The sequence below is a fragment of the Manihot esculenta genome, chromosome 7 (genome assembly GCF_001659605.2).
Source record: "Manihot esculenta cultivar AM560-2 chromosome 7, M.esculenta_v8, whole genome shotgun sequence".
Lineage (NCBI taxonomy): Eukaryota > Viridiplantae > Streptophyta > Magnoliopsida > Malpighiales > Euphorbiaceae > Manihot > Manihot esculenta.
In genome coordinates this window covers 23,488,274-23,509,423 of record NC_035167.2, presented here as the reverse complement: position 1 = coordinate 23,509,423, position 21,150 = coordinate 23,488,274, and the positions used below count along the sequence as shown (strand labels likewise).

The following is a 21,150-nucleotide window of genomic DNA, read 5'->3' as shown; positions in this document are numbered from 1 at the left end:
TTTCAAATAATAAAAAAAATCAATTAATTGTATAAACTAAATACTTCTAAATTTTCTAAACTGTAATCTTAACAATAGAATACAAAAAAAATTAACTTCAAAAATAAAAATGATAACTTTAATTTTAATTATGTAGAAATTATAAAAATTAAAATAAAAAAATAATAATTTCTACATCGATCTTATTTTAACTTTTTTAAGAGATGGACTAATTTTAATTTTGTAAAAATTGAAATAAAAAGATAAAATAATGTTTACAAATTATTTTAAATTTTTTAAAAAATATGATTAATTTTAATTTTGTAAAAGTTAAAAAAGTTATTGCACCTAAAATAATTGCACAAAGTTAAGATAATGCGTCTGCAAAATATATTGTAAATGTAAAATATGACTAATTTTATTTTTTTAAAAAATTAAAAAATAAAATTAAAATAATTAAATTAAAATATTATATTTTAAATAATTATTGGAGTAAAAAAATTTAATTAATATTATATTTAAATTAATAAAAAATAAATAAAAGAAAATAAAATTAGAATTAAAATGTGATACTTGGATGTAAAATGATTATTTATTAATTTATTAAAAAACATTAAATTGAATAAAATATATCTAACATTATTAATAATAATTGAGTTGGAATGGTTGAATTTACCCTGATTAACGGTCACCAACTTGAACCACTCCACTGACAGAGGCCCTTAACCATGCACCATATTTGAAGCGCTGTTTATAACACTAGGTAGTCAAAGACAGCAACAAGTATTTAATGAAATGATCTAATTGACCACAATAAAAGCCAAATTGAGGCAATTGTTCATACTTATAGTGAAGCCAAACCGTAAAATTGACTTGATTCACACTATAACTTCATTTTCTGTTTGAGAGGTTTACGAATATCCAAACCAACAAGAATATGCATCAAAGAACGAAGACCACCCGTGAAATTGTGTAGATCAACTTCCACAAGCACACCAATATAGTCACCAATAGCCTGCCCAAACCACTCTATCATAAAACCAACAGGTAGGTCATATACCTGCACCCAGAAATCAATATCAGATAGTTCCAGTTGAGTAGGTTGATTCTCTGGTAGGTTACATTAAAAATCAACCAGTGAAAACATTAAAAAATTTAATGGTTGGTTACAAATTTCTTCTTACAGATTCTCTTTACTGAACACCAAACGAATGCCAATATAGAATATATGGCCACAAAATTCACCAGGAGATCAAAAATAAAACATCCAAGAATACATAATTGAAATAGGGACTGAACAACAGACTGAGATCGCAATTATTAGTTCAATCCCCTACTACTAGCTCACCATTCTCATCATCAATAGGCGCGCTCAAATTTATAGACGCACGGAGCTCAAAGGTCAGTATTTTGACACTTACTAGGCAGGCGATAATTCAAAAACACTCACCAGGCGACCGATGATTCAAAAGCGCACCCAGTGTGCCTAGACTCGCCTTGGCAATCCAAGCACCCTATTCAAAAGTGCTTGCCTATTTTATTATTTTCTTTAATATTAAAAATTAATTTTATTTTATTTTTAATTTTATAAAAAATTTTAGGTATTGTGTTTATAACAAAAAATTCATCGGTGATGCAATTATATTATCAAAGAGAATTACATACGATTGTATAATATTAAATTTATATAATTTTTTGCTGCCATTAAATTATTTATTATATTATTTATAAATATAAAAAAATTACAAATAAATAAATATAATTTATAATTATAAATTTTATATTATCAAAATTGAAAATTCTATTATTATAAAAATAAATAAATTTAAATAATTAACTTGTAGTTTTTTTAATAATTATTTTTATTTGTTTGTTTATTATTCGCTCAAACACGCACCTAGGTCTTTAGGTCTAGACTCCAGGACTCTTTGGTGCCTTAACCAGCCTTGAGACTTTAATAACTATGAAATTAAGTTGAGAACGCATATTCATTGCATCCTCCGCCGAGTCAATTGATGAAGCCATGCGATCCCGTAGAAACTTCTAACGGTGAACAAGAATATAAACGCTTACCGGTGGACAAGCCATTTTTCACTTGTGAATTACAAGTCATCAAAAGCTTACCTCAGGCTTAGCTCATCGTTACAAAGTCATTCACTTAAAAGTTTTAAGGCCGAATCAACTATTTTATTACCATTACTAAATTGCTCTAGCCATTTTGCATTTTTATTTATGTTAGCAAAATAATGCATTCAATTTTATATTGAAAAACATGAATTTTAATGATAGAATTCAAACTTGAATGATGCTTGTGGTACATCTAATCTAAATCTAGAAATAATAAGTGAAATTTTCCGTAAGTTAACCGGATACGAAATTACAGTGATTACTGAAATTGAAATTCTAGTTTTATAATACAAATAAAAGTTGAAAAACAGCGTTAAGATGATATGTTGCTGTATAAAATCATTGGAACCTACAATAACATTATGTTGATTTAATAGACATAATATGTGTAGTAACTGTTGGATAAAAATAGCCCAAAAAAAAAAAAAGGAAAAATTTATAATTTAGTTCTTGAATATTACCATTATAACAAGTTAGTTACTATATTTTTAGAAACCTATTAAAACGTTCTTATCTTTTCTTTCTGTCAACAAAATAGTTAGAGAGAATTTTTAAAATTCAATTTTGCTCTCAAATAAAATCCATTATTTAGTCCTTGAATTTTGCTATTATTAATAAGTCAGTCCCTACATTTTCAAAAATCTATTAAAACGTTCTTATTTTTCCTTATATCTATTAAAACATCCTTATTTTTTCTTATATCTATTAAAAAGTTCTTATCGTTTCTTTCCATCAACAAAATAGTTTATCCTCCTCAAAAAAGAAGAAAAAAGAAGAAGAAGATGATAAAGAATAAAAAAAAGAAGAAAGAGAAGGAAATGATGATGAAGAAGAAAAAGAAGAAAAACAAAAAGAAAAAAAAGAAGAAAAAAAAAGGACGCATACCCAGACGGAAACTAAGTTTCCATTCCCGACACATGGCACAAGCTACACCAAGTAAGAAGTGTAGAACAATTAGCTCATAAGGACCGCCATTGTGAAAAATCTCATCCTCCCCCTCCTCTTTCTTAAAGAAAAAAAATAAAAATAAAAAATTCGAAGAAGAGGAGAAAGAATTAATGGAGAATAATTTTGTCTTTTACTATATTTTTAACGGCAGAAATAGACTGAAAAACTATTTTGTTGATGGAGAGATAAGATAAGAACCTTTTAATATATTTCTGAAAATGTAAGGACTGACTTGTTAATAATGGTAATACTCAGAGACTAAATTATAAATCTCTCAAAAAAAAAAAAAAAAAAAACTGCTTTTTACCCCATTTTCCATTTTCCAGTATAATACAAATTATACAGGATTGCCCATTATTTCATAGGCCAAAAGAAATTGAAAACAAAATGATTGTCCTACCTCCACTGTACCACAAGAATATCTATATATATCCCGACTGTAGAATTCAAAGAAAATTCTCACTTCATTGGTACTAGCCAATCAAATCAAAGATACGAACCTACAATCAAGTCGAATGAATCTCCTGAGAGCCCATGGAACCAAAAGCTTCAGCTAAATATTCCAGCTATTCATCATCTTCTGAATCTGTGTTTCGCATTAAAAAAAATAAATAACTCCATTCTAAAATAATAAAGATGCAAGGTGAAATGATAAAGGACATAAAACAAGAAAATAATGTAAATGCTTTTCTATTTTTGCTTTCAAAAGCAAAAATATTGCTCTCAAAAAGCAAAAGCTATTGCTCTCTAGGATCAAATCAAACAAAAGGGCATACCCAGAGGCAGCCTATCTCAGTATAGGCATTTATTCCAACAAAAATACCACAATTAGTACAATTCAAATGATACTATCAAATAACCGATTTCTGGACCTATTGAAGTGGCCATTGAGACTTTAGTCTCCTAATAAAAAAACTTCTCCGTTAACAGCGCAAAGCAAGCTCCTCTCTATATTTCCAAATTATTAGTGTTTCGCTAATTGTCATATATCTATGAAAGTACAAAACTACGAATGCAAAGACAATGCAAAGTTCTAGAGCCATTTCCCTGCAGAGAAGCCACTTTAACTAATTAAGTTACACATGCTCAAATTGACTTGTATAAATTAAGCTTCAATTTCTAGCCATTTTAAAGGAAAACATCAGTGTTTTAAAGACCAACCAACCCGTTGAGCTGAAAAAAAATAAAACATAAAAATACAAGTTCAAAAGGTTGAACTGGAATCAATCCGCAAACACATGAATAGACCCAGCCATGGGCTGCTTCCGCTCCAGCTTCAGGCGGAAACAGCCGGTTGCATCAGGCTTTACAATTCATATTGATTCCGATTCGAAATAAAGAAAAATGCAGCAACTTGGAAAAGTCTCAAGTAAACAGAGTCACTGAAAGTAAGGTTCCAGAAAACAGAGGATTGCTTCCTAACCCCAATGTTGGATCAGCCAAAGCCCAAGGTGATTCTGTAAACTATTCTGTTGTTGAATCTATTTTGCCAAAGATAGAACTGATTGCATTTGAGGGCAAAGAACCTAATGATGGCAATGGTACAAATGATGAGAATATTCAAGGTTTTGACCATGAAAACATCTTTGAAGGTCCCCTTGTAAATTCAAGATTTCAAGAACTAGAGCTTGGAAATATCTCTGAGGGAAAACAGGGGAAGAGGGTGACACTTGCTAATTGCAACACTTGAAAGAAGGTGTCTTCTCTAAGGACAAAAATTAGGATTTGTTCTATAACTGGAGAAAATGTTGAAGATAGTCTTCTTGGCCTTGCTGTTGGAAATTTTGAAGTGTTTGAACATAAGAATAGTGTTTTTGTTAAGCATATATCAAATCAAGAAGAGGATGTGAAAGTTTATGAAAAAAAGGGTATAGAAAAGAGTCTTGGAATTAAGGGAATTGTATACTTGAGCTGGGATCATGTAGGCATATGCCATATAATACTCAAAGAGGATGCATTTGACCAACTTTTCCTTTTCCCATTTTAGCCATTTGATTTCAATTTTTTGTTGTTTCATACTTATGCTGTCTCCAACTCAATTTCAGTCATCACTAACCCAGAAGTAGGTGTTGATGCTTGCTTAACAAATCTGGTTGCTTCTCTATATCTCTCACAAATAGTTGTTGAACACTAATTCTATGGCGAGGTACTTGAGGAGAAGTAAGATAGCTACTACCACCACTTCAATAATGAGTAACTTCCTTCCAAAAACATCTTCATCAAATTATTGCATGCTTTCTCACCTTGAGATTTCTAACTCAATATCTTCTTTTTCTTCATCCAAATCTTCAACAACCTTCATCTTCATTATTTCCTCTTCCAATTCTCTTGCTCTTTTGGCTTTATCTTTTTTGCCAACTTCAAAACCTCTCAATATATTTGCCTTTTCACTTGGGCAAATTTTTTTGATAACGATCAACTTGTTTTGGTATATTAGACCAAATGATGCTTCAAGCGAGTTATTTCTCCTTTTTTTTTTATTCTTTGCCACAAAAATTTAGGTTGATTCCTCTTTTTCCTCTATAAGAGTAGCAAAATTTCATCTAATGATCCAACATCTTGACTAATAGTAAATATTTTTGGAATTTTAATAAAAAAAATTTCTATTATTTTCTTATTTACTAATGATAAATTCACTGACTTTCTATGAAATGAATAAATTGGGGACATAACTGAAACTGGGGATGAAAACATTTGAAATTGAAAGTAGAAGGATTTAGGTGTGCTTTTGCAAAATCTCGAGGATCAAATTGTAATTTATCCAAAGATAACATTTGTTTGAGCCAAAATATTCAAAACAATCCCTCATTTCTTTGATCCACGGTTAAACAGAGGGGTTGACTAAATTTGATACGGTTTAGGTTTAGTGGGTGGTCACTTGGAACATTACACACAAGTATCCAACACAAGTATTCTTGGATAATCTAGTTCTACCTACCAGGTTTAAAATCATGGGAAACAATAACTAATAACAGTATCTTAAAGAATAATTTAGCACTCGGTGTGCACAAATTCTGTCCTTGTCAATAAATTTCTAATTTCTTTTATCAACATCATAGAGCAAATTAGCAATGGCAATTGTAGAAAGATAATATTTGTTATCTATTATAATAGAGATTACAACACTTATAAATATTATCTAGAAAGAAAAAGAAATCAAGCCTATGATCATGCTTCCTAAGATTAAGCAACTAATACATCTATCACTATTTATTTCTTATATTAATATATTTACTTCTTATAACCTATAACACTCCTCCTCAAGTTGGAGTATAGATGTTAATCATGCCCAACTTGTTATATATATAATCAACTCGAGTCTCATTTAGAGTTTTAGTGAAGATATCTCCTAATTGTTCTCCAGCTCGGATATGTCCTGTTGAGATTATCTTTTATTGGACCTTTTCACGGACAAAATGACAGTCAATGTTGATGTGTTTAGTTCTCTCAAGAAATATTGGATTGGAAGCAATGTGCATAACTGCTTGATTATCACACCACAACTTCACAGGCACCAAATTTGTGAACCCAACCTCTTCCAACAGTTGACGCACTCACAAGACTTAAGATACGGCTTGTGCCATGGCTCGATATTCAGATTCAGCATTAAAATGAGAGACCACATTTTGCTTCTTACTTTTTCATGAGACCAGGTTACCTCTTACAAAAACACAATATCCAGTGGTTAACCTCCTATCAACCTTCGAGCCGGCCTAATCAGCATCAGAAAAGCATTCAATATTTGAGTGCTCATGGTTACCATAGAAGAAACCTCATTTTGGGAGCCCTTTCAAGTAGCAAAGAATCTGTCCCGGAGCATCCCATTGAACAATAGTAGGAGAAGATACAAATTGACTTACCACTCACTGAATATGCAATATCAGGATGAGTCACCGTTAAATAATCAGCTTGCCAACTAATCTTCTATACATTTCAGGATCTGCAAATGGCTCACTGTCTGTGGTAAGTTGAAGATTAGGGGTCATTGGTGCACTAAAAGGCTTAGTGCCCAATTTTCCTGTTTCTGCTAACAAATCAAGAACATATTTTCTTTGAGATAAGAAAATGCCTTTCTTAAATCGCATAACTTCAATGCCTAAAAAATATTTCAAGGAGCTCAAATCTTTTATATGAAACTATTTTGAAAAATTCTTTTAGGGATGTAATGCTAACAACGTCACTTCCTGTTATAACAATATCATCTACATATACTACAAGCAGAATTACTCCACAATCAGAATTTCTATAAAACACTGAGTAATCACATGTACTCATCTTCATTCCAAACTGTTAGATCACCTCACTAAACCTGCCAAACCAAGCCCGAGGATTGTCTCAAGCCATAGAGGGATTTTCGAAGTCTACAAACCTTAGCTAACTCTCCCTGAGTAACAAAACCATGTGGTTGCTCAATATAAATCTCCTCCTGAAGATCACCATGAAAAAACACATTTTTAATATCTAGTTGATGCAAAGGCCAATCATGTGTAGCTGCCAAGGAAATAAACAATCAAATGGATGCGAGCTTGCCAACTGGAGAAAATATATCAGAATAGTCAACTTCATAAATTTGAGCATAACATTTGGCTACTAAATGGGCCTTAAGACGAGCAACAGATCCATCAGAGTTTACTTTCACTGCAAACACCCACTTACACCCATTGGCCCGCTTTCCTGAGGACAAGGACATCAACTCCCAAATACCATTAATGTCCAGGCCATCATTTCTTCTTCCATTGCAGCACGCCAATCAGGATAGGATAAATATAGATATTTTAGAGTCAAAAAGAATATGGGATTTAGCTGTCTCAAACTTTGAAGAGAGACCTGCAAGGAAGCTCATAACAGCCATTTGCTCTCGTTGAGCTTGTTGAGTTTTTACATCTATACTAAAAGGCATCAAGACATAAAGTTTCTCGTACACTCTTATAAAATCTATAAAATAGAAGGTCAAAGTTCTATCATTTTTCTCAGCTCGATAAAATGCCTTACACGCATCATAAATATGAGAAATATTCCCTTTGCCAGAATATAAAAATTTCAAATAATCCATTAATTCTTTAATAAACTTACATTTCTTAATAAGGTTGATTACCTCACTATGGATAGAATTTCGGATCTGCAAAAATAATCGAGCATCATCCCGAATCCAATCTCTCCTAGTTTCATCAATTGGAGGATCCTTCGTAAGATGATAATCCATTCCGATACTTTGTAAATAAATACGGATAGTCTTACTCCAATCCAGAAAAATTAGATCCATTTAATTTATATTCCGTAATTTTAGTCATCACAGGAATCACCTCAGGTACGATATTTTTAACTTCAGCCATGAGAACAACCAACCCAAAATAATAGCAACAAAAGAAACACAGAATCAGAAGACAGGACGTGAACAGTACCCGGTCGTGAACAGTACCAAAAACGTCTCCACCCAACACCCAAACGGCAAACAAACCACAGATCTGACGAGAGGGTAGCGAGGCGACTCCGGCGAGGGTGACTGAAGCAGCGACGGACAGACAACGCACCTCCATGCGCGGGCGAGTGGGATGGCGTCAGAACCTTGCCGCGGCGTGTGAAGCTCACTCGCTGGCCGGCCACCCCTCGGCTCTTCAGGGCAGCTTCGCTTGCGCTCCGGCATTAGGTGGGCAGTGAGAGACAAATATTACTCTATATGAGTAACCCAAAAGAACAGGAGCTCTAAGTCTCCAAAAAAAAAAAAAAAATTAAAATCTCTACGGAAGAGGCTCTGATACCATGTAGAAAGATAATATTTGTTACCTATTATAATAGAGATTACAACATATTTATACATGAGAGATCGTATCTAAAAGGAAAGGAAATCAAATATATGATCATGTAATCCCTAAGATTAAGGGACTAACACATCTATCAATATTTACTTCCTATATTAACATATTTACTTCCTATAACCTATAATAGCAATAAAATTACCAAATATCATGAAATGATGAAAATATATCTGAAACAGTAAAAGGCTTACCGGATCTTATATCTTCCCCCACTCTTCCCCTATTTCTTAGCTGTCTCATTATCATTGAACATATCAAAATCCACCAATAGACGTGGAATACAAGTAGCATCAGCAACATAGTATTGAAAATATAGTACAGTGAGATGATGTAGGCCTTTGATAAATCCAAGAAGTCTGCGAAATCATAGCTGGGAAAATACCATCCATAAAATACATAAGCAAAATGAACAGCTATATGGTCAAAATGAGTGAAATCAGATCATTTATCAAGAGGACAAACCTTGACGTCTTGATTACCCAAAAGGGAAAGAATATTAGCCGCAGTACAAGCCATGAGATGGCAAATAACCCAAAGCAAATGCTCGCTCCAAGCTCCTTCCCAGAATATTTAAAAACTTTGGCAGCTTCCATGAATACATCGCTCGCATCATGTAGGGCAAGGATAATTGAGCCTATGCGGAAAAATCTGGAAATGAGTAATGTATTAAGTTCTTCACTTATGGGATATTTCCAAACCAAATCTATTAGATATTGCTTATCAGCTAGTTTTCCACATAAACTATTACAGACAAAGCAGTATAAATCTTTCGAGCCCAGTTGTCATTACATAAGAGCTTACAAGCTTTGTGTTCTAAATGTAGATATACTTCAGAATCCACATTGGAAATTATCAACATTCGCACAGTTAAAAATCTGCAACAAATTAAGATAACTAACATACAACTCTTAGAAACATGACATATTTTTTCATCTAGACAACTGATTTTAGCTTTCCTTAGATGAGAGGAAAGTTGTTTTCACTTGCAAACATATTATGAAGTCTTCTCATCAAGCACCAAAGGGACCATTTTAAATCAAGGAAGAATACATGATGAACACAACAAGAACATGTGATTACAAAAAAAGATAACTGTTCTTCCATGTATCAAAAGTTCTTTTCATTTTCCTCAAGAATTAGGAATCTTCGCTCTTCTTGAACCAACTTCTTATCTTCTTCAGGAAAAAGTAAATTGTCATTAAGACAGTAGCCTCCTTAGCCTTACCATCTTCAATCCATTTCAATTCACCTCCATAATTCCAATAAATCTCAACTCCATGGGTTTTGGATTTTGCATCAAGAAGACTTGCTATAAAATAAAAAAATAAAAATAAAAATAAAAATAAATAAAAGTAAAAGTAGTTTTCAAAATAAGTTGTGCAATCGCTTCAGATTCATCTTCTTTTTCCCCATTGCAAACTCTAGTTGCCTATCACCACTATCTTCATTATTCTCCTCCTCAAGGTCCTCACTTGTACAAGATATATCTGCAAGCAAATCTTGCTTATGCTCCTCATCAATATAATTTGCCTCCTGCTCCATCTGAGTGTTACTATTCTCCTCTCCAAATAATGTCAACCTTCCTCTTCTCCACCACCAATGATATCAACCTCTTCCTCTTCTCCATCACCAACAATATCAACCATTTCCTTTTCTCCATCACCAAAAAAGCCGAGTCTCACCCATAAAATCAAAATCCCTTGTCTCTCTTTGTTGAATCAGCTATCCCATTTCATAGCCGTTATTCCAAGGATTCTCAAATTCTTGGTCTTGTATCTAGAATCTGGATATTCAATTCTGATTGACAACCCAGTAATTACGTTTCTACTTGAATTGACAACCCAGGAATTATGTTTCTACTTGAATTGACTTCTCAGAATTTTCCCCTTTCTTTTCCCATCTTTCAATATTTCAAGCATACCCAGAATAATCTCTTCTAGTTCCATGTTCTGCTATTGTTGCTTCCACAGAAAGCAAAGAAACTGAAGGAAGAAAGTAGAAGATAATAAGTCTCAAGCGAGAGAAAGAACAGAAGAAAAGAAAAGATTCAAGAAGATCAAGAATATTAGAAGAATTTCAATAAAGAAAGCAGAAATTTGAGGAAGAAAGAGGGCATCTAAAATTGAAGAAAGAAACCCTAATTTCAGAGTTCCAAGGGATAGAAGGAAACATAGAGAGCAATATGGATTTCCAGAAGAAAGAAAGAAAGACGAGCAGAAACAGGGTCCTACCAAGAAGAATAATGTTATGTATAAGAAAGAAATATGGAGAGTACTAGTGAACAGCTGGAGTTAGTTAATATTAGAAGGAACATTTATTGAGTAATTAGTTTTGGGAGGGAAAAGTTGAGGAGACTGTTATGACAGTGATGAAAGAGTAATTGCTGCATAAATAGAGAGCACTGCAACTGTAAATATCATCCAAGAACTACAATAGATAGTACTCTTATTTTCCCTCAATTTCCTCTAGAATCTTCTATCTCTTCTCTGTTCTCTTCTCTCTATTCTTCTCTTCTTTTTCTTCCTCTATTGTCTATGTTCTTCTCTCCTCCTCTCCAATACCCTGATTAGGGTCTTCTTGTGACAAAGTGTTATAGGAATTAAATGTAAAAATGTTGTATATATTCCTTTCCTTGTTAGATAGCTTGATTTTAGGTCTTAATTTTGGGGATTTACATACCTTTTTAGTGAGTGAATACATATATAAATATATATCATTTCTCTATGTCAATAGATATCAAATTATTGACTTCTACACAAAGAAACAGAGAAAGAATAGACAGGAAAGGAACATGGTTTTACATGAATACGGCCTATGTTACCAATAATTCAATTCTTAAACTAGACATCCCGAACAGAATATAATCTGAGATTCCAATGAGTTCAAACAGTTCCAAAGCTCTTTTCTTTTAAATTTCCTTTTTCTTTTCTCTTAAACAACTCATTTTCTTCCCACATTAAGCTTAGATCCATCATAAACTGTTTCATTTCTTAGTGTCTTTCTTCTAAAAGATAGTTTATTTTTCTTTTTTTGCTTCTATTTTTATAATTTTCCTTTTTGCATTTCGTTTTTTTTTAATATCTATGTTAGTTATTTATAATTGTAGTTTAATATTTAGGACAACTTACAAATTTAATAACTATGTTAGTTATTATAAATAAAAAATTACGGTATAAATTTAGGGTTAAAAAAGTTGAAAAATAAGTTTTTATTAATAATTAATTATGTTTCTGCAATTGATTTGTAATGTATTACTTAATTCGTTTCATTAGTTTTTTGTAACGATGTTTAATTTAAGTTATATAAAGGAACAAGGGAAGAAAATTCAAGGAAGAAAGAAAAAGAAAAAGAGGAACAAGGGGGAAGAAGAGGCAGTTTTGAGAAACTGGGCAAGGAAGAAGAAAAAGAAGAACAAGGGAAATAATTGAAGGAAAAAACCTAGAATTTGGGAATGCAGCCTCTACTTTGGATTCTTTGCGACTCCAACAAATTCATTTGAAAGCAAAGCTCATCCTCGAGCATATCTCTGATACTACTTGTTATATATCAAACCTATAATTGCATTTGAAATAGAGAAATGGAGAGAGAGAAGTAGATTGGGGTTGAGAAAAGAAAGAGAAATGGGAGAAGTATCAGAGAGAATCAGAGAGAGGAGAGAATAGAAATAGAGAAAAGAGTTTAGTTATTGTTAACGATCTTGGAAGATTTATCCTTATAAGTTCCTATTTATACTACTTTGATCCTATGATTGCTTAACACAATTGCAACTGACTGAAGAGAAAACTATTCTATTGATGGAATAATCCACTTAAACTTTATTCCTTAATCATAACACATGTCTAAGGTGAGAATGGGGAAGTTGTTAGCTCTAGGCTTAAGTATAATGGATGAAATAAATAAATAAGAGAAAGAGACTTTTTCAAAACGTGAAATCCCAATTATTTAGAGGAAGTTAGGGCTGCAATTCAACTAGCTATAGCTATGATTATATGAATCACAATCGCAATTGCATGATGAATAAGACCATGTCCATAAAATTCACAAGATATGTAACAAGTGGTAGAACACCTAATTATGCACAAAGAATCACCATAATTAGAAATATTTACAACATATCTAATTAGGAATATTTAAAATAAAGGTAGACAATAAAATCTTTATAATCAAGCATAATTACATGAATCTTCAAAATTGGTCAACACTCCTCTAACTTGATGTCACACATACCCAACTTGCAAACCAAGGTGTGATAGGTCTTGTTGCCAGATCCTTTGATAAATACATTGGCTAGCTATTTCTCGGAAGTCACGTGATCTAATCTCAAGATACCGTTTATTAGCTTCTCTTTAATAAAGTGTCGACAAATTTCTATATGTTTCTTTCGATTATGTAGAACCGGATCGTGAACTAGCGGCTTTGTTGTCACAGTATAAGTACAGTTTGTCCATATCCAAAAGTTTCAATTCTTCATAAACAACTTGTACTGTTACTATATACTCAGCTTTAGCACTTGATCGAGCAACAACACTTTGTTTCTTGCTTCTCCAAGTGACAAGCCACAAGTGTGTAGTAATCAGCAATCGACCTCCTATTATCAATGGACCCAGCCTAATTTGCATCTGTGAATGCGTTTATGCGGAGATGACCATGTTTAGAGAATAGAAGACCTTTTTCAGGAATAGACTTCAAGTATAGCAAAATGCTAAAAACAGCTTGCATGAGGCTCATGGGGATCATGCATAAATTGACTGACTAAACTGACTGTATATACTATGTCTAGTCTAGTATGCAAAAGATAAATCAATCTGCTTACCTACCAACCTCTGATATCTATTAGTATCCGCTGATTCACCAATCCCTGCTTGTAGTTTGTGATTACTCTGTGAATGGGAGTTTTTGCTAGTTTGTAGCCTAACATACCAGTTTCTTCCAAAAAATGCAAAATATATTTCCTCTAAGAATTAAAGATTCTCCTCTTTGATCTGACAACATCGATTCTCAAAAAATATTAAAAATTTTCTAGATCTGTAATTTCAAATTTCAAAGCCAAAAGCTTTTTCAGCTGAGCCATCTCTTCAGTGTAATCCCCTGATAAATAGGCTATGAGAAGAGTAATTTTACCCTTATAATATCTGATAAATAGAGTATGGTCAGCATTGTTCTGTTGGTAGCCAAAGGAAATCATAACTCTGCTGAATCGATCAAACCAAGCGCTGGGAAACTGCTTCAATCCATACAAAGCCTTTTTTAGCATGCACACCTTTCCATGTATTTTTTCATTAGCAAATCCATGAATAATTTCCCTATACACTTTTTCCTCTAAGTCTCCGTACAGTAATGCATTTTTCACATTAAATTGTTATAGGTCCCAATCAAAATTGGCGGCGCAAGATAGCAACATTCTAATTGAGTTCATTTTGGTAACAGGAGCAAATATCTTTTGGTAATCCACTTCCTAGATTTGAGTGTATCCCTTAGCAATTAGTCTATCCTTAAATCTTTCAATTGATCCATCTACTTTGTGTTTCACAGTTTCACAGTGAACAACTATTTGCAGAGTGGTTTTTTTCTAGATGGAATAGACACCAACTCTCAGGTCTCATTTTTAGGCAAAGTTTTTATTTCTTCAATCATTGATGCCTTCCACTTAGAATCTTTGAGAGCTTCCCTTCAGTCCTTTGGGATAGACACAGAGGAAATAGGCAAGGTAAAGGCTCTAGACAAAGAATCATAAGAAAGTTAGAAATAGAGTATTTTGTGCAGGACCTACCTCCTTTTCTTTGAGCAATTGATTTATTTAGATTATCAATGGGTTTAAGGGTTAGAGATGACTCACTAGATGGAGAAGAGAGAGGAAGATTTATGACACTAAGTACGGCTTTTTATGCTTCTGCTTCGTCTCTTCTTGAGTACCTCCTTAAATCTGGTTTATCTAAATGTCCAATTATCTTTTCTTGATCACCAATAATCTCTCCCTATATAGTAGTCTCCTCTTGAGTAAAATACTCTAATCATAGGACTAGAAATCATCTCTTTTCTCTCATTGTCCTCCCTCTAAAGAAGGTGATGAAATAGTACTGAAGTAAGGTTCAGTCTCTCTAAACGTAACATCCATATTGACAAAGTACTTTCTAAATGAAGGGTGGTAACACTTGTAACTCGGAGAGTACATAACAAATACATGTTTAAAAGCCCTTGGATCTAGCTTTCCACCTGTCCTAGTATGAATAAAATATATCCATCCAAACACCTTTAGTGGAACAGTATAAGCATTTTCCCTTCTAGCATCTCTAAAGGGATTTTAAAAGAAAAAGTTTTGAGAGGCATTCTATTAATGAGATAAGCTATGGCTAAAATTATATCTCCCCAATAGGTTTTTAGAAGATTCATGGCGAAAAGGAGAGATCTAACTACTTCCAACAGGTGCCTATTTTTCCTTTCAGCAATATCATTTCAGCACTAGTGTAAGGACAACTAATTTGATGTAGTATCCTATTAGACTCCAAATAAGCAGAAAAACAACTATCCATGTAATCTGTGTTTTTATCAGTTCTCAAAACTTTTATCTTAGTATTAAATTAAGTACAATCCATCTTGTGAAAAGATTAAAAGCAAGAAAACACTTTACTTTGTGTCTTTATCAAATAAACCTAAGTTATGTGAGTGCAGCAATCAATAAAAGTAACAAACCAATTATTACCAGATAATGTTACAGTCTGAGTAGGTACCTAAATATCATAATAGATAGGGATAAAAGGGATTGTACTTCTATTGTTACTTGAGCGATAAGAGGTTTGTGTATGTTTAGCATACTCACAAGCGTTACAAAATAAAGAACCAAACTAAGTCTTGAAAAATAAGTCAGGATACAGTTTTTCTAAAGCATAGAAGGATGGATAGAAGGATGAATATCCTGTCTATGCTATTATATGATTTCCTGGTTGACATCCATATTTTTCTTCAGAAAAGGCTTGAGATGAACTAAAACTCAAGTTCTCTTCCATCATATACAGCCACTATATGATTTCCTGGTTGACATCCATATTTTCTTCAGAAAAGGCTTGAGATGAACTAAAACTCGAGTTCTCTTCCATCATATACAAGCTATCGTGCAGTCTACCGTTGCCAATTCTCTTCCCAGTTTTAAGATCCTGAATAACATAATGATCAAGAAAAAATACAATTTTACGATTAAGGGTCTTAGTATGGGCACTAACCGATAAAAAATTAATAGGAAAATGAGAAACATGGAGAACCAAGGATAGCTTAATATTTGGAGTACAACTAACAGAACCGATTCTGGAGATAGGAGTGGAAGAGTCATCAGTTGTTCTGATAATATCCTTGTTTGGACATAGAAGGTAATTAAGGAAGCCCTTATAAGAGCCCATCATGTATCTATTTGCACCAAAAGCAATAATCCATGGAGCACTACTAAGAGAAGCACTTACATTCCCTCACTAGTTGCTTTCATATCTGCTATACTCAGACTAGGAAACAACAATAAAACAATAGATTTAAGCAAGACAGGACATTGCGCAAATAACGAACCTGTAAAATAACCAAACAAAAGTTGCAAACACCAAAAAGACCTAACCCAACACCAAGACAACCAAGCAATAGAAAGTGGCCGAAAATAAGCCGAGAAAACACCGACGATGCCTAAAGAGAAAGATTTGGTGGACACAGAAGCTCACGCTCCACTATGTCGGTGCGTGAGGCTCACATGCTTAGAGATCCAACGCCAAAAGTTGAGGACAGGCCGGCGACACTCCAGCAACCCTGCTGATGGTGGTAGTGAGGCAACAAGAGGTCCCTAGATGTGGTAATAGCAATTTAGGGAGTTAGGGTTCCAAAACCATAAATTGAAATTGACCCAAATTAAAACCCTAAAACAGGTTTAAGGCATGGCTAAGGCTTTAATACCATGAAGAATTTTGGGAGGCATTTTTTATTCTATTCCAATTGGATTGATCTAATAAGGTTTGGCTATTTATACATAAAGAATCAACCTAATTAGGAATATTTACAACACACCTAATTAGAAATATTTACAATAAAGGTAGAAAATAAAATCCCTACAATCAAGCATAATTATAGGGATCTTCGATGTTGGTCAACAATATCAAATCATTAACTTGACAATACAAACAATGGCTGAATAGTAAGTAGTCAAGAACCGGACAAGGATTGCATGGACTGCAGATAAATCATGAGAATCATTATGAATCGATCTATTCATAAAGAGAAGGAAATCAAATGGCCAAATTCAAAAAATTTTTAAGAAAAATAGAAGAGGAAAGATAGAAAACCCAATATAATGCAACAAATTAGTAAATGAAGAATGGGCCCAAGTTAGTTTTAATTACTTTTTTTTTTTAAATTTTACCTAGCTAGTTTGATATTTTGAGTTTGGTCACGACAAAGTCATTAGGTTCATTTAGATTTTATGTTTAGTACATGAGTTAGCATATATATATATATATATGTGTGTATTTATGTAGTTCTTTTACAATTAAATGTTTAATTTTTTTAATAAAATTAATAAGAAATATATACAACTATGTGTTCAATTGATTTTTCAAAAGTTATACAGAATTTTTCGATTCTGAATTTTAAAAATCAGGATTTTGATTCTCCATTCCATTCTCAATTACATAAATTTTTATACTATCAAGTACATCTCTATACACAAGTAAATAAACAATCCTTCAACAATTAATCACAATTTTTTTAATAAAAATAGGGGTGAATTAATTTCTCATTCTCCACCAAAACAAAGAAATCAATGCTTAAGTAAGAGTGTCCAATTTATAAAACACCTATATAGAAGAAAGTATTTTGAAAAATATAAGAGGTCAATTGACACCCTCATCAATTGTAATGTGTCCGCTACTGGTCATGGGAAAGCAATAAAAGGGATAGACCAACGATATCTTGGGTTGCTGCATGAATAATGATTTAGCAGCCGTAAACATAATGGAGTGAAGGAATGGATCAACAAAGCTCATCTCAGCTTAGTTGAGTTGGACAGTATTATGTAGAAGATTTAATGTTGCATATTGTGTTCAATTCCCCTTATGCAGATAAACTTCTTACTTTCTAATATTTGGATAGAACCCTTTTGGTGCCATAAAATCCAGCCTGTATCTCAAAATGCAAACTAGTCCATTATTTTACTGCTGCATCCTATCTTAATTTATAATATAACCTGAAAATAAAAATTGATTCAGAATAAATTACAATTGCACACTTAACAAATTGATTTGTGAACGCCATAAATAACAACAGTATTCAGACAAAAAGGGGCATGAAAAAGCTTCAGAATTGCACGTAAGAGACTAAGACTACTGCCACTAAACAAATGTGAAACAACAGTGAAACTTAAAGAAAATGAATTTATCTCCTCATGGCTCACAATTAAAAGTACTATGATTAGCAATTAGCAATAAAGGATTACCTCGCAATGTAAGAGTATCCAATCAGTATAACAGTAATTACATGATGAGACATCATCACAGTAAAGTCCTTCCTTCTAGTTTCCCATGTAAGTAGTGCAACAATACTGTATATGTAGAAGCCACATTGGCACATGTAGAGAATTTCTAGGGAAAGCCTAAAATGAAAAGTAATCCAGGTCAGTAAACTCATAGTATCGTAGAATGGCATACTGATAACTCATCGAAGATAATGCATTTTTGGAGTTTTAAGTGCTAAAGTTAAATATGCACAAACATACAAGTAGTTGTCTCTAGTGAGTTGCAAAAGTTCCACCATATGAATTACTCACTTTAATTCTTGATCTGGCCAGCCTCTGAAATACTCTCTTGTATTTCTGAACCAAGGTTCATTGTAGGTAATTTTTAGAACACATACTTCAACAGCAGCATAATATATTAGCTTCCACATAGATTCTGAACATTTTACAATTGTTGCCCGTGTAGCTTCATCAATTCTCAGGGGCACAGATTTCTTTGTCAACAACCAAATGGCCAGCCTCTAAAAATATGTGAAAATTTTATAAGATATGAACAATATGTAGGAAGTGTACATATATCTTCTTCATATGTAAAGACAGGAAAATGGAATAGAAAAGAAAAGGAACCATAGGTAGAATAGTCACATGTTCTAGAATTAGCAGAAACAAGACTTCATCTTGTTTATCATTTAGTGTTTTTGAAGCAGATACAAACTTTCATTCTTTGCCAGGTTAAGTTGTCACATAAATTGCTATTAAGTTATCATTGTGATGACTATACCACAAGTTTGCTTATTAATGCAAAAGGGTTGACTTCTGACTAGGGAAATTTATGGTATTGTCAAAAATAATCATTCAACCGTCAGCAGCTAAGGCCTCTGCAAATGAGGAAAAAACTGTTGAAGAGAACACCTTAGATTGGGTGAATAAGCAAACATGTGACAGCCTGAGCATATTTGAAGTACAATCTTTCTAATGTTGTAAAGAAATTCAAGCTACATTAATTTAGAAAGGATTGGTAATTATATTTGAGGTATTGAACATCTGAGACCAAGGTCCTGAAAGATTAATCCTTCAATAAATTAAATTTAAAATAATATATATAGAAAAAGCAATCACATAAAATCTAGAATAAAATTAAGATGAGAAAAGGCAATTAGAAAATTCTCAAATAATACATCATTTTACTGCTCAAACTGATTTGAGATAAATATCATCTTCAAGGTAAAATGAAAAAAGGAATCTGCAAGGGTGAAGGATGAGACAAAGGGGAAGCAGAGAACCAATTTTCAATAGATAAAATATCTAGAACTTCATATTTAGCTCAAATCATTTTGCTCTCATCATTTTGCTTCTGCTTCAAACAGAGCAAAATTCTGGAATAAGCGCTCCAAAGGCCTCGAAGCTTTCACCGTCAACTTCAAAGCACTTCAATGTAAAACAAAACACTGATCTAGCTATAGAACTCGTGAAACATATTCCACAAGCTTTTGGTTCCTTGCTAAACCTTAACATGCTTTAATCCCTGAACTAACCCAATCTACTTAATCCCCCTTTTCTTTTACCAGTCAGAGAATATATATATGTATATAGAAAAGAAAATAAAACAAAAACAATCTTACACATTAAAAAGAAAGCAAATCTTTGTATCCTGAACTTCATTTTTCGGTTCAACTAAGCCATGTACAAGAACTAAGCAATTCTATCAACTTTCCACCCACATGAAGCTCAAATAACAAAAGCGCAATCCAAGAAAGAAGAGATAAAAGGTAAGCGAGTAAAACAGAAGATAACAGACCAAGAAATCTTACTCGAAAGATGAATTTGTCCAAGAACAACCTAGCAGCGACAAAACCAATGGCGAAGTAGATAGCAAAAAAAAAATGCCAGGGATCTTGTGAGCCATTGTGGCTCAAGATCGATGCCATGCGAAATTTCTAACTAGAATTTGAAGAGAGCAAAGCATCAATCAGCAAATCAAATTAGCAATCGCAATTTGGCTGCTACCACTGAGATAAGCAACCGCTAAGTCAACAATTGCATGCACTCAAGCTTCCACAGAAGTTGCAGAGATCTAGTTTTGCCCTAATCGATGGAGTTAATTCTGGAGAGAAAGGGAATGAGAAGAGAGAGTGAGGGATTCAGAGAGAGCTTATTTGCTTTCCTAATTCTTTATATTTTTAACAAAGAAAAGCATTACATCGAGTGTGTTGCGTCATGTCGCGGTGGGAGGATGAGAAGCCGAGAAGGCAATTGCCATTGCATGGACTTTAGAATTTTGCCAGGCTTTTTCTCTCTCTTTACCTACCGCGTCATGATTTGATCTCGCGTTAGTTAGTTTGCTTCTTTTTTTTTTTTAATATATATAAAATTAAATTTCAATATTCAATAAATTACACTTTAATCTCTATAAATCACCAATTAAATTCTTATATATTTATTTTATTCAACAAGCAATCCTGCCCATCACTTTTTCTTTTAAGCAACTCTCATATGATATAGAAATAACTATTTTATTAAAAATGACTATTTTGCTGAAAATAATTATTTTATTTCTATAAAACTGTGAAAGCTTATATTGAATACAATATACAATTCAAATATTCACCCTTACCAAATTTTAAATGGTTTTATCCTTCAACTATTATTTATTAATATATTTCAATTTTTGAAATACAAAACCAGCATTATTTCATCTATTTTGAGCTTTTTAAAACTTTAATCTCTGTCGCAGCACCACTTTTGTAACGACCCCACATGGACCGTCACCGACGCTAGGATTTAGGTCGGCTTAAGGCCGCC

The 21,150-nt window shown here is 32.9% G+C and overlaps 1 protein-coding gene across 5 annotated transcripts; it reads right to left on the bottom strand.

Annotated features, from left to right (window-relative positions):
* Positions 1-549: 549 nt before the first annotated feature.
* LOC110619713 (ceramide synthase LOH2) lies at positions 550-20,677 on the bottom strand. 5 transcript variants are annotated; one of them, XR_006351243.1, is made up of 9 exons: positions 20,160-20,670; positions 18,661-18,869; positions 18,331-18,486; positions 9,333-9,518; positions 9,062-9,240; positions 8,457-8,757; positions 3,555-3,640; positions 824-1,039; positions 550-726 (listed from the first exon to the last, which is right to left on the bottom strand). XR_006351243.1 is itself a non-coding variant. In XM_021763258.2 (6 exons), the coding sequence occupies exons 1-6, from the start codon at positions 20,274-20,276 to the stop codon at positions 3,621-3,623; spliced, it is 867 nt and encodes a 288-aa protein (XP_021618950.1). In that variant the 5' UTR covers positions 20,277-20,670; the 3' UTR covers positions 3,331-3,620. The 5 variants fall into 5 exon arrangements, 1 of the variants encoding a protein (XP_021618950.1); XR_006351242.1 differs by having other exon boundaries at positions 550-1,039; XR_006351244.1 differs by lacking the exons at positions 550-726; positions 824-1,039 and having other exon boundaries at positions 3,331-3,640; positions 20,160-20,452; positions 20,549-20,677.
* Between the last annotated feature and the right edge of the window lie 473 nt (positions 20,678-21,150).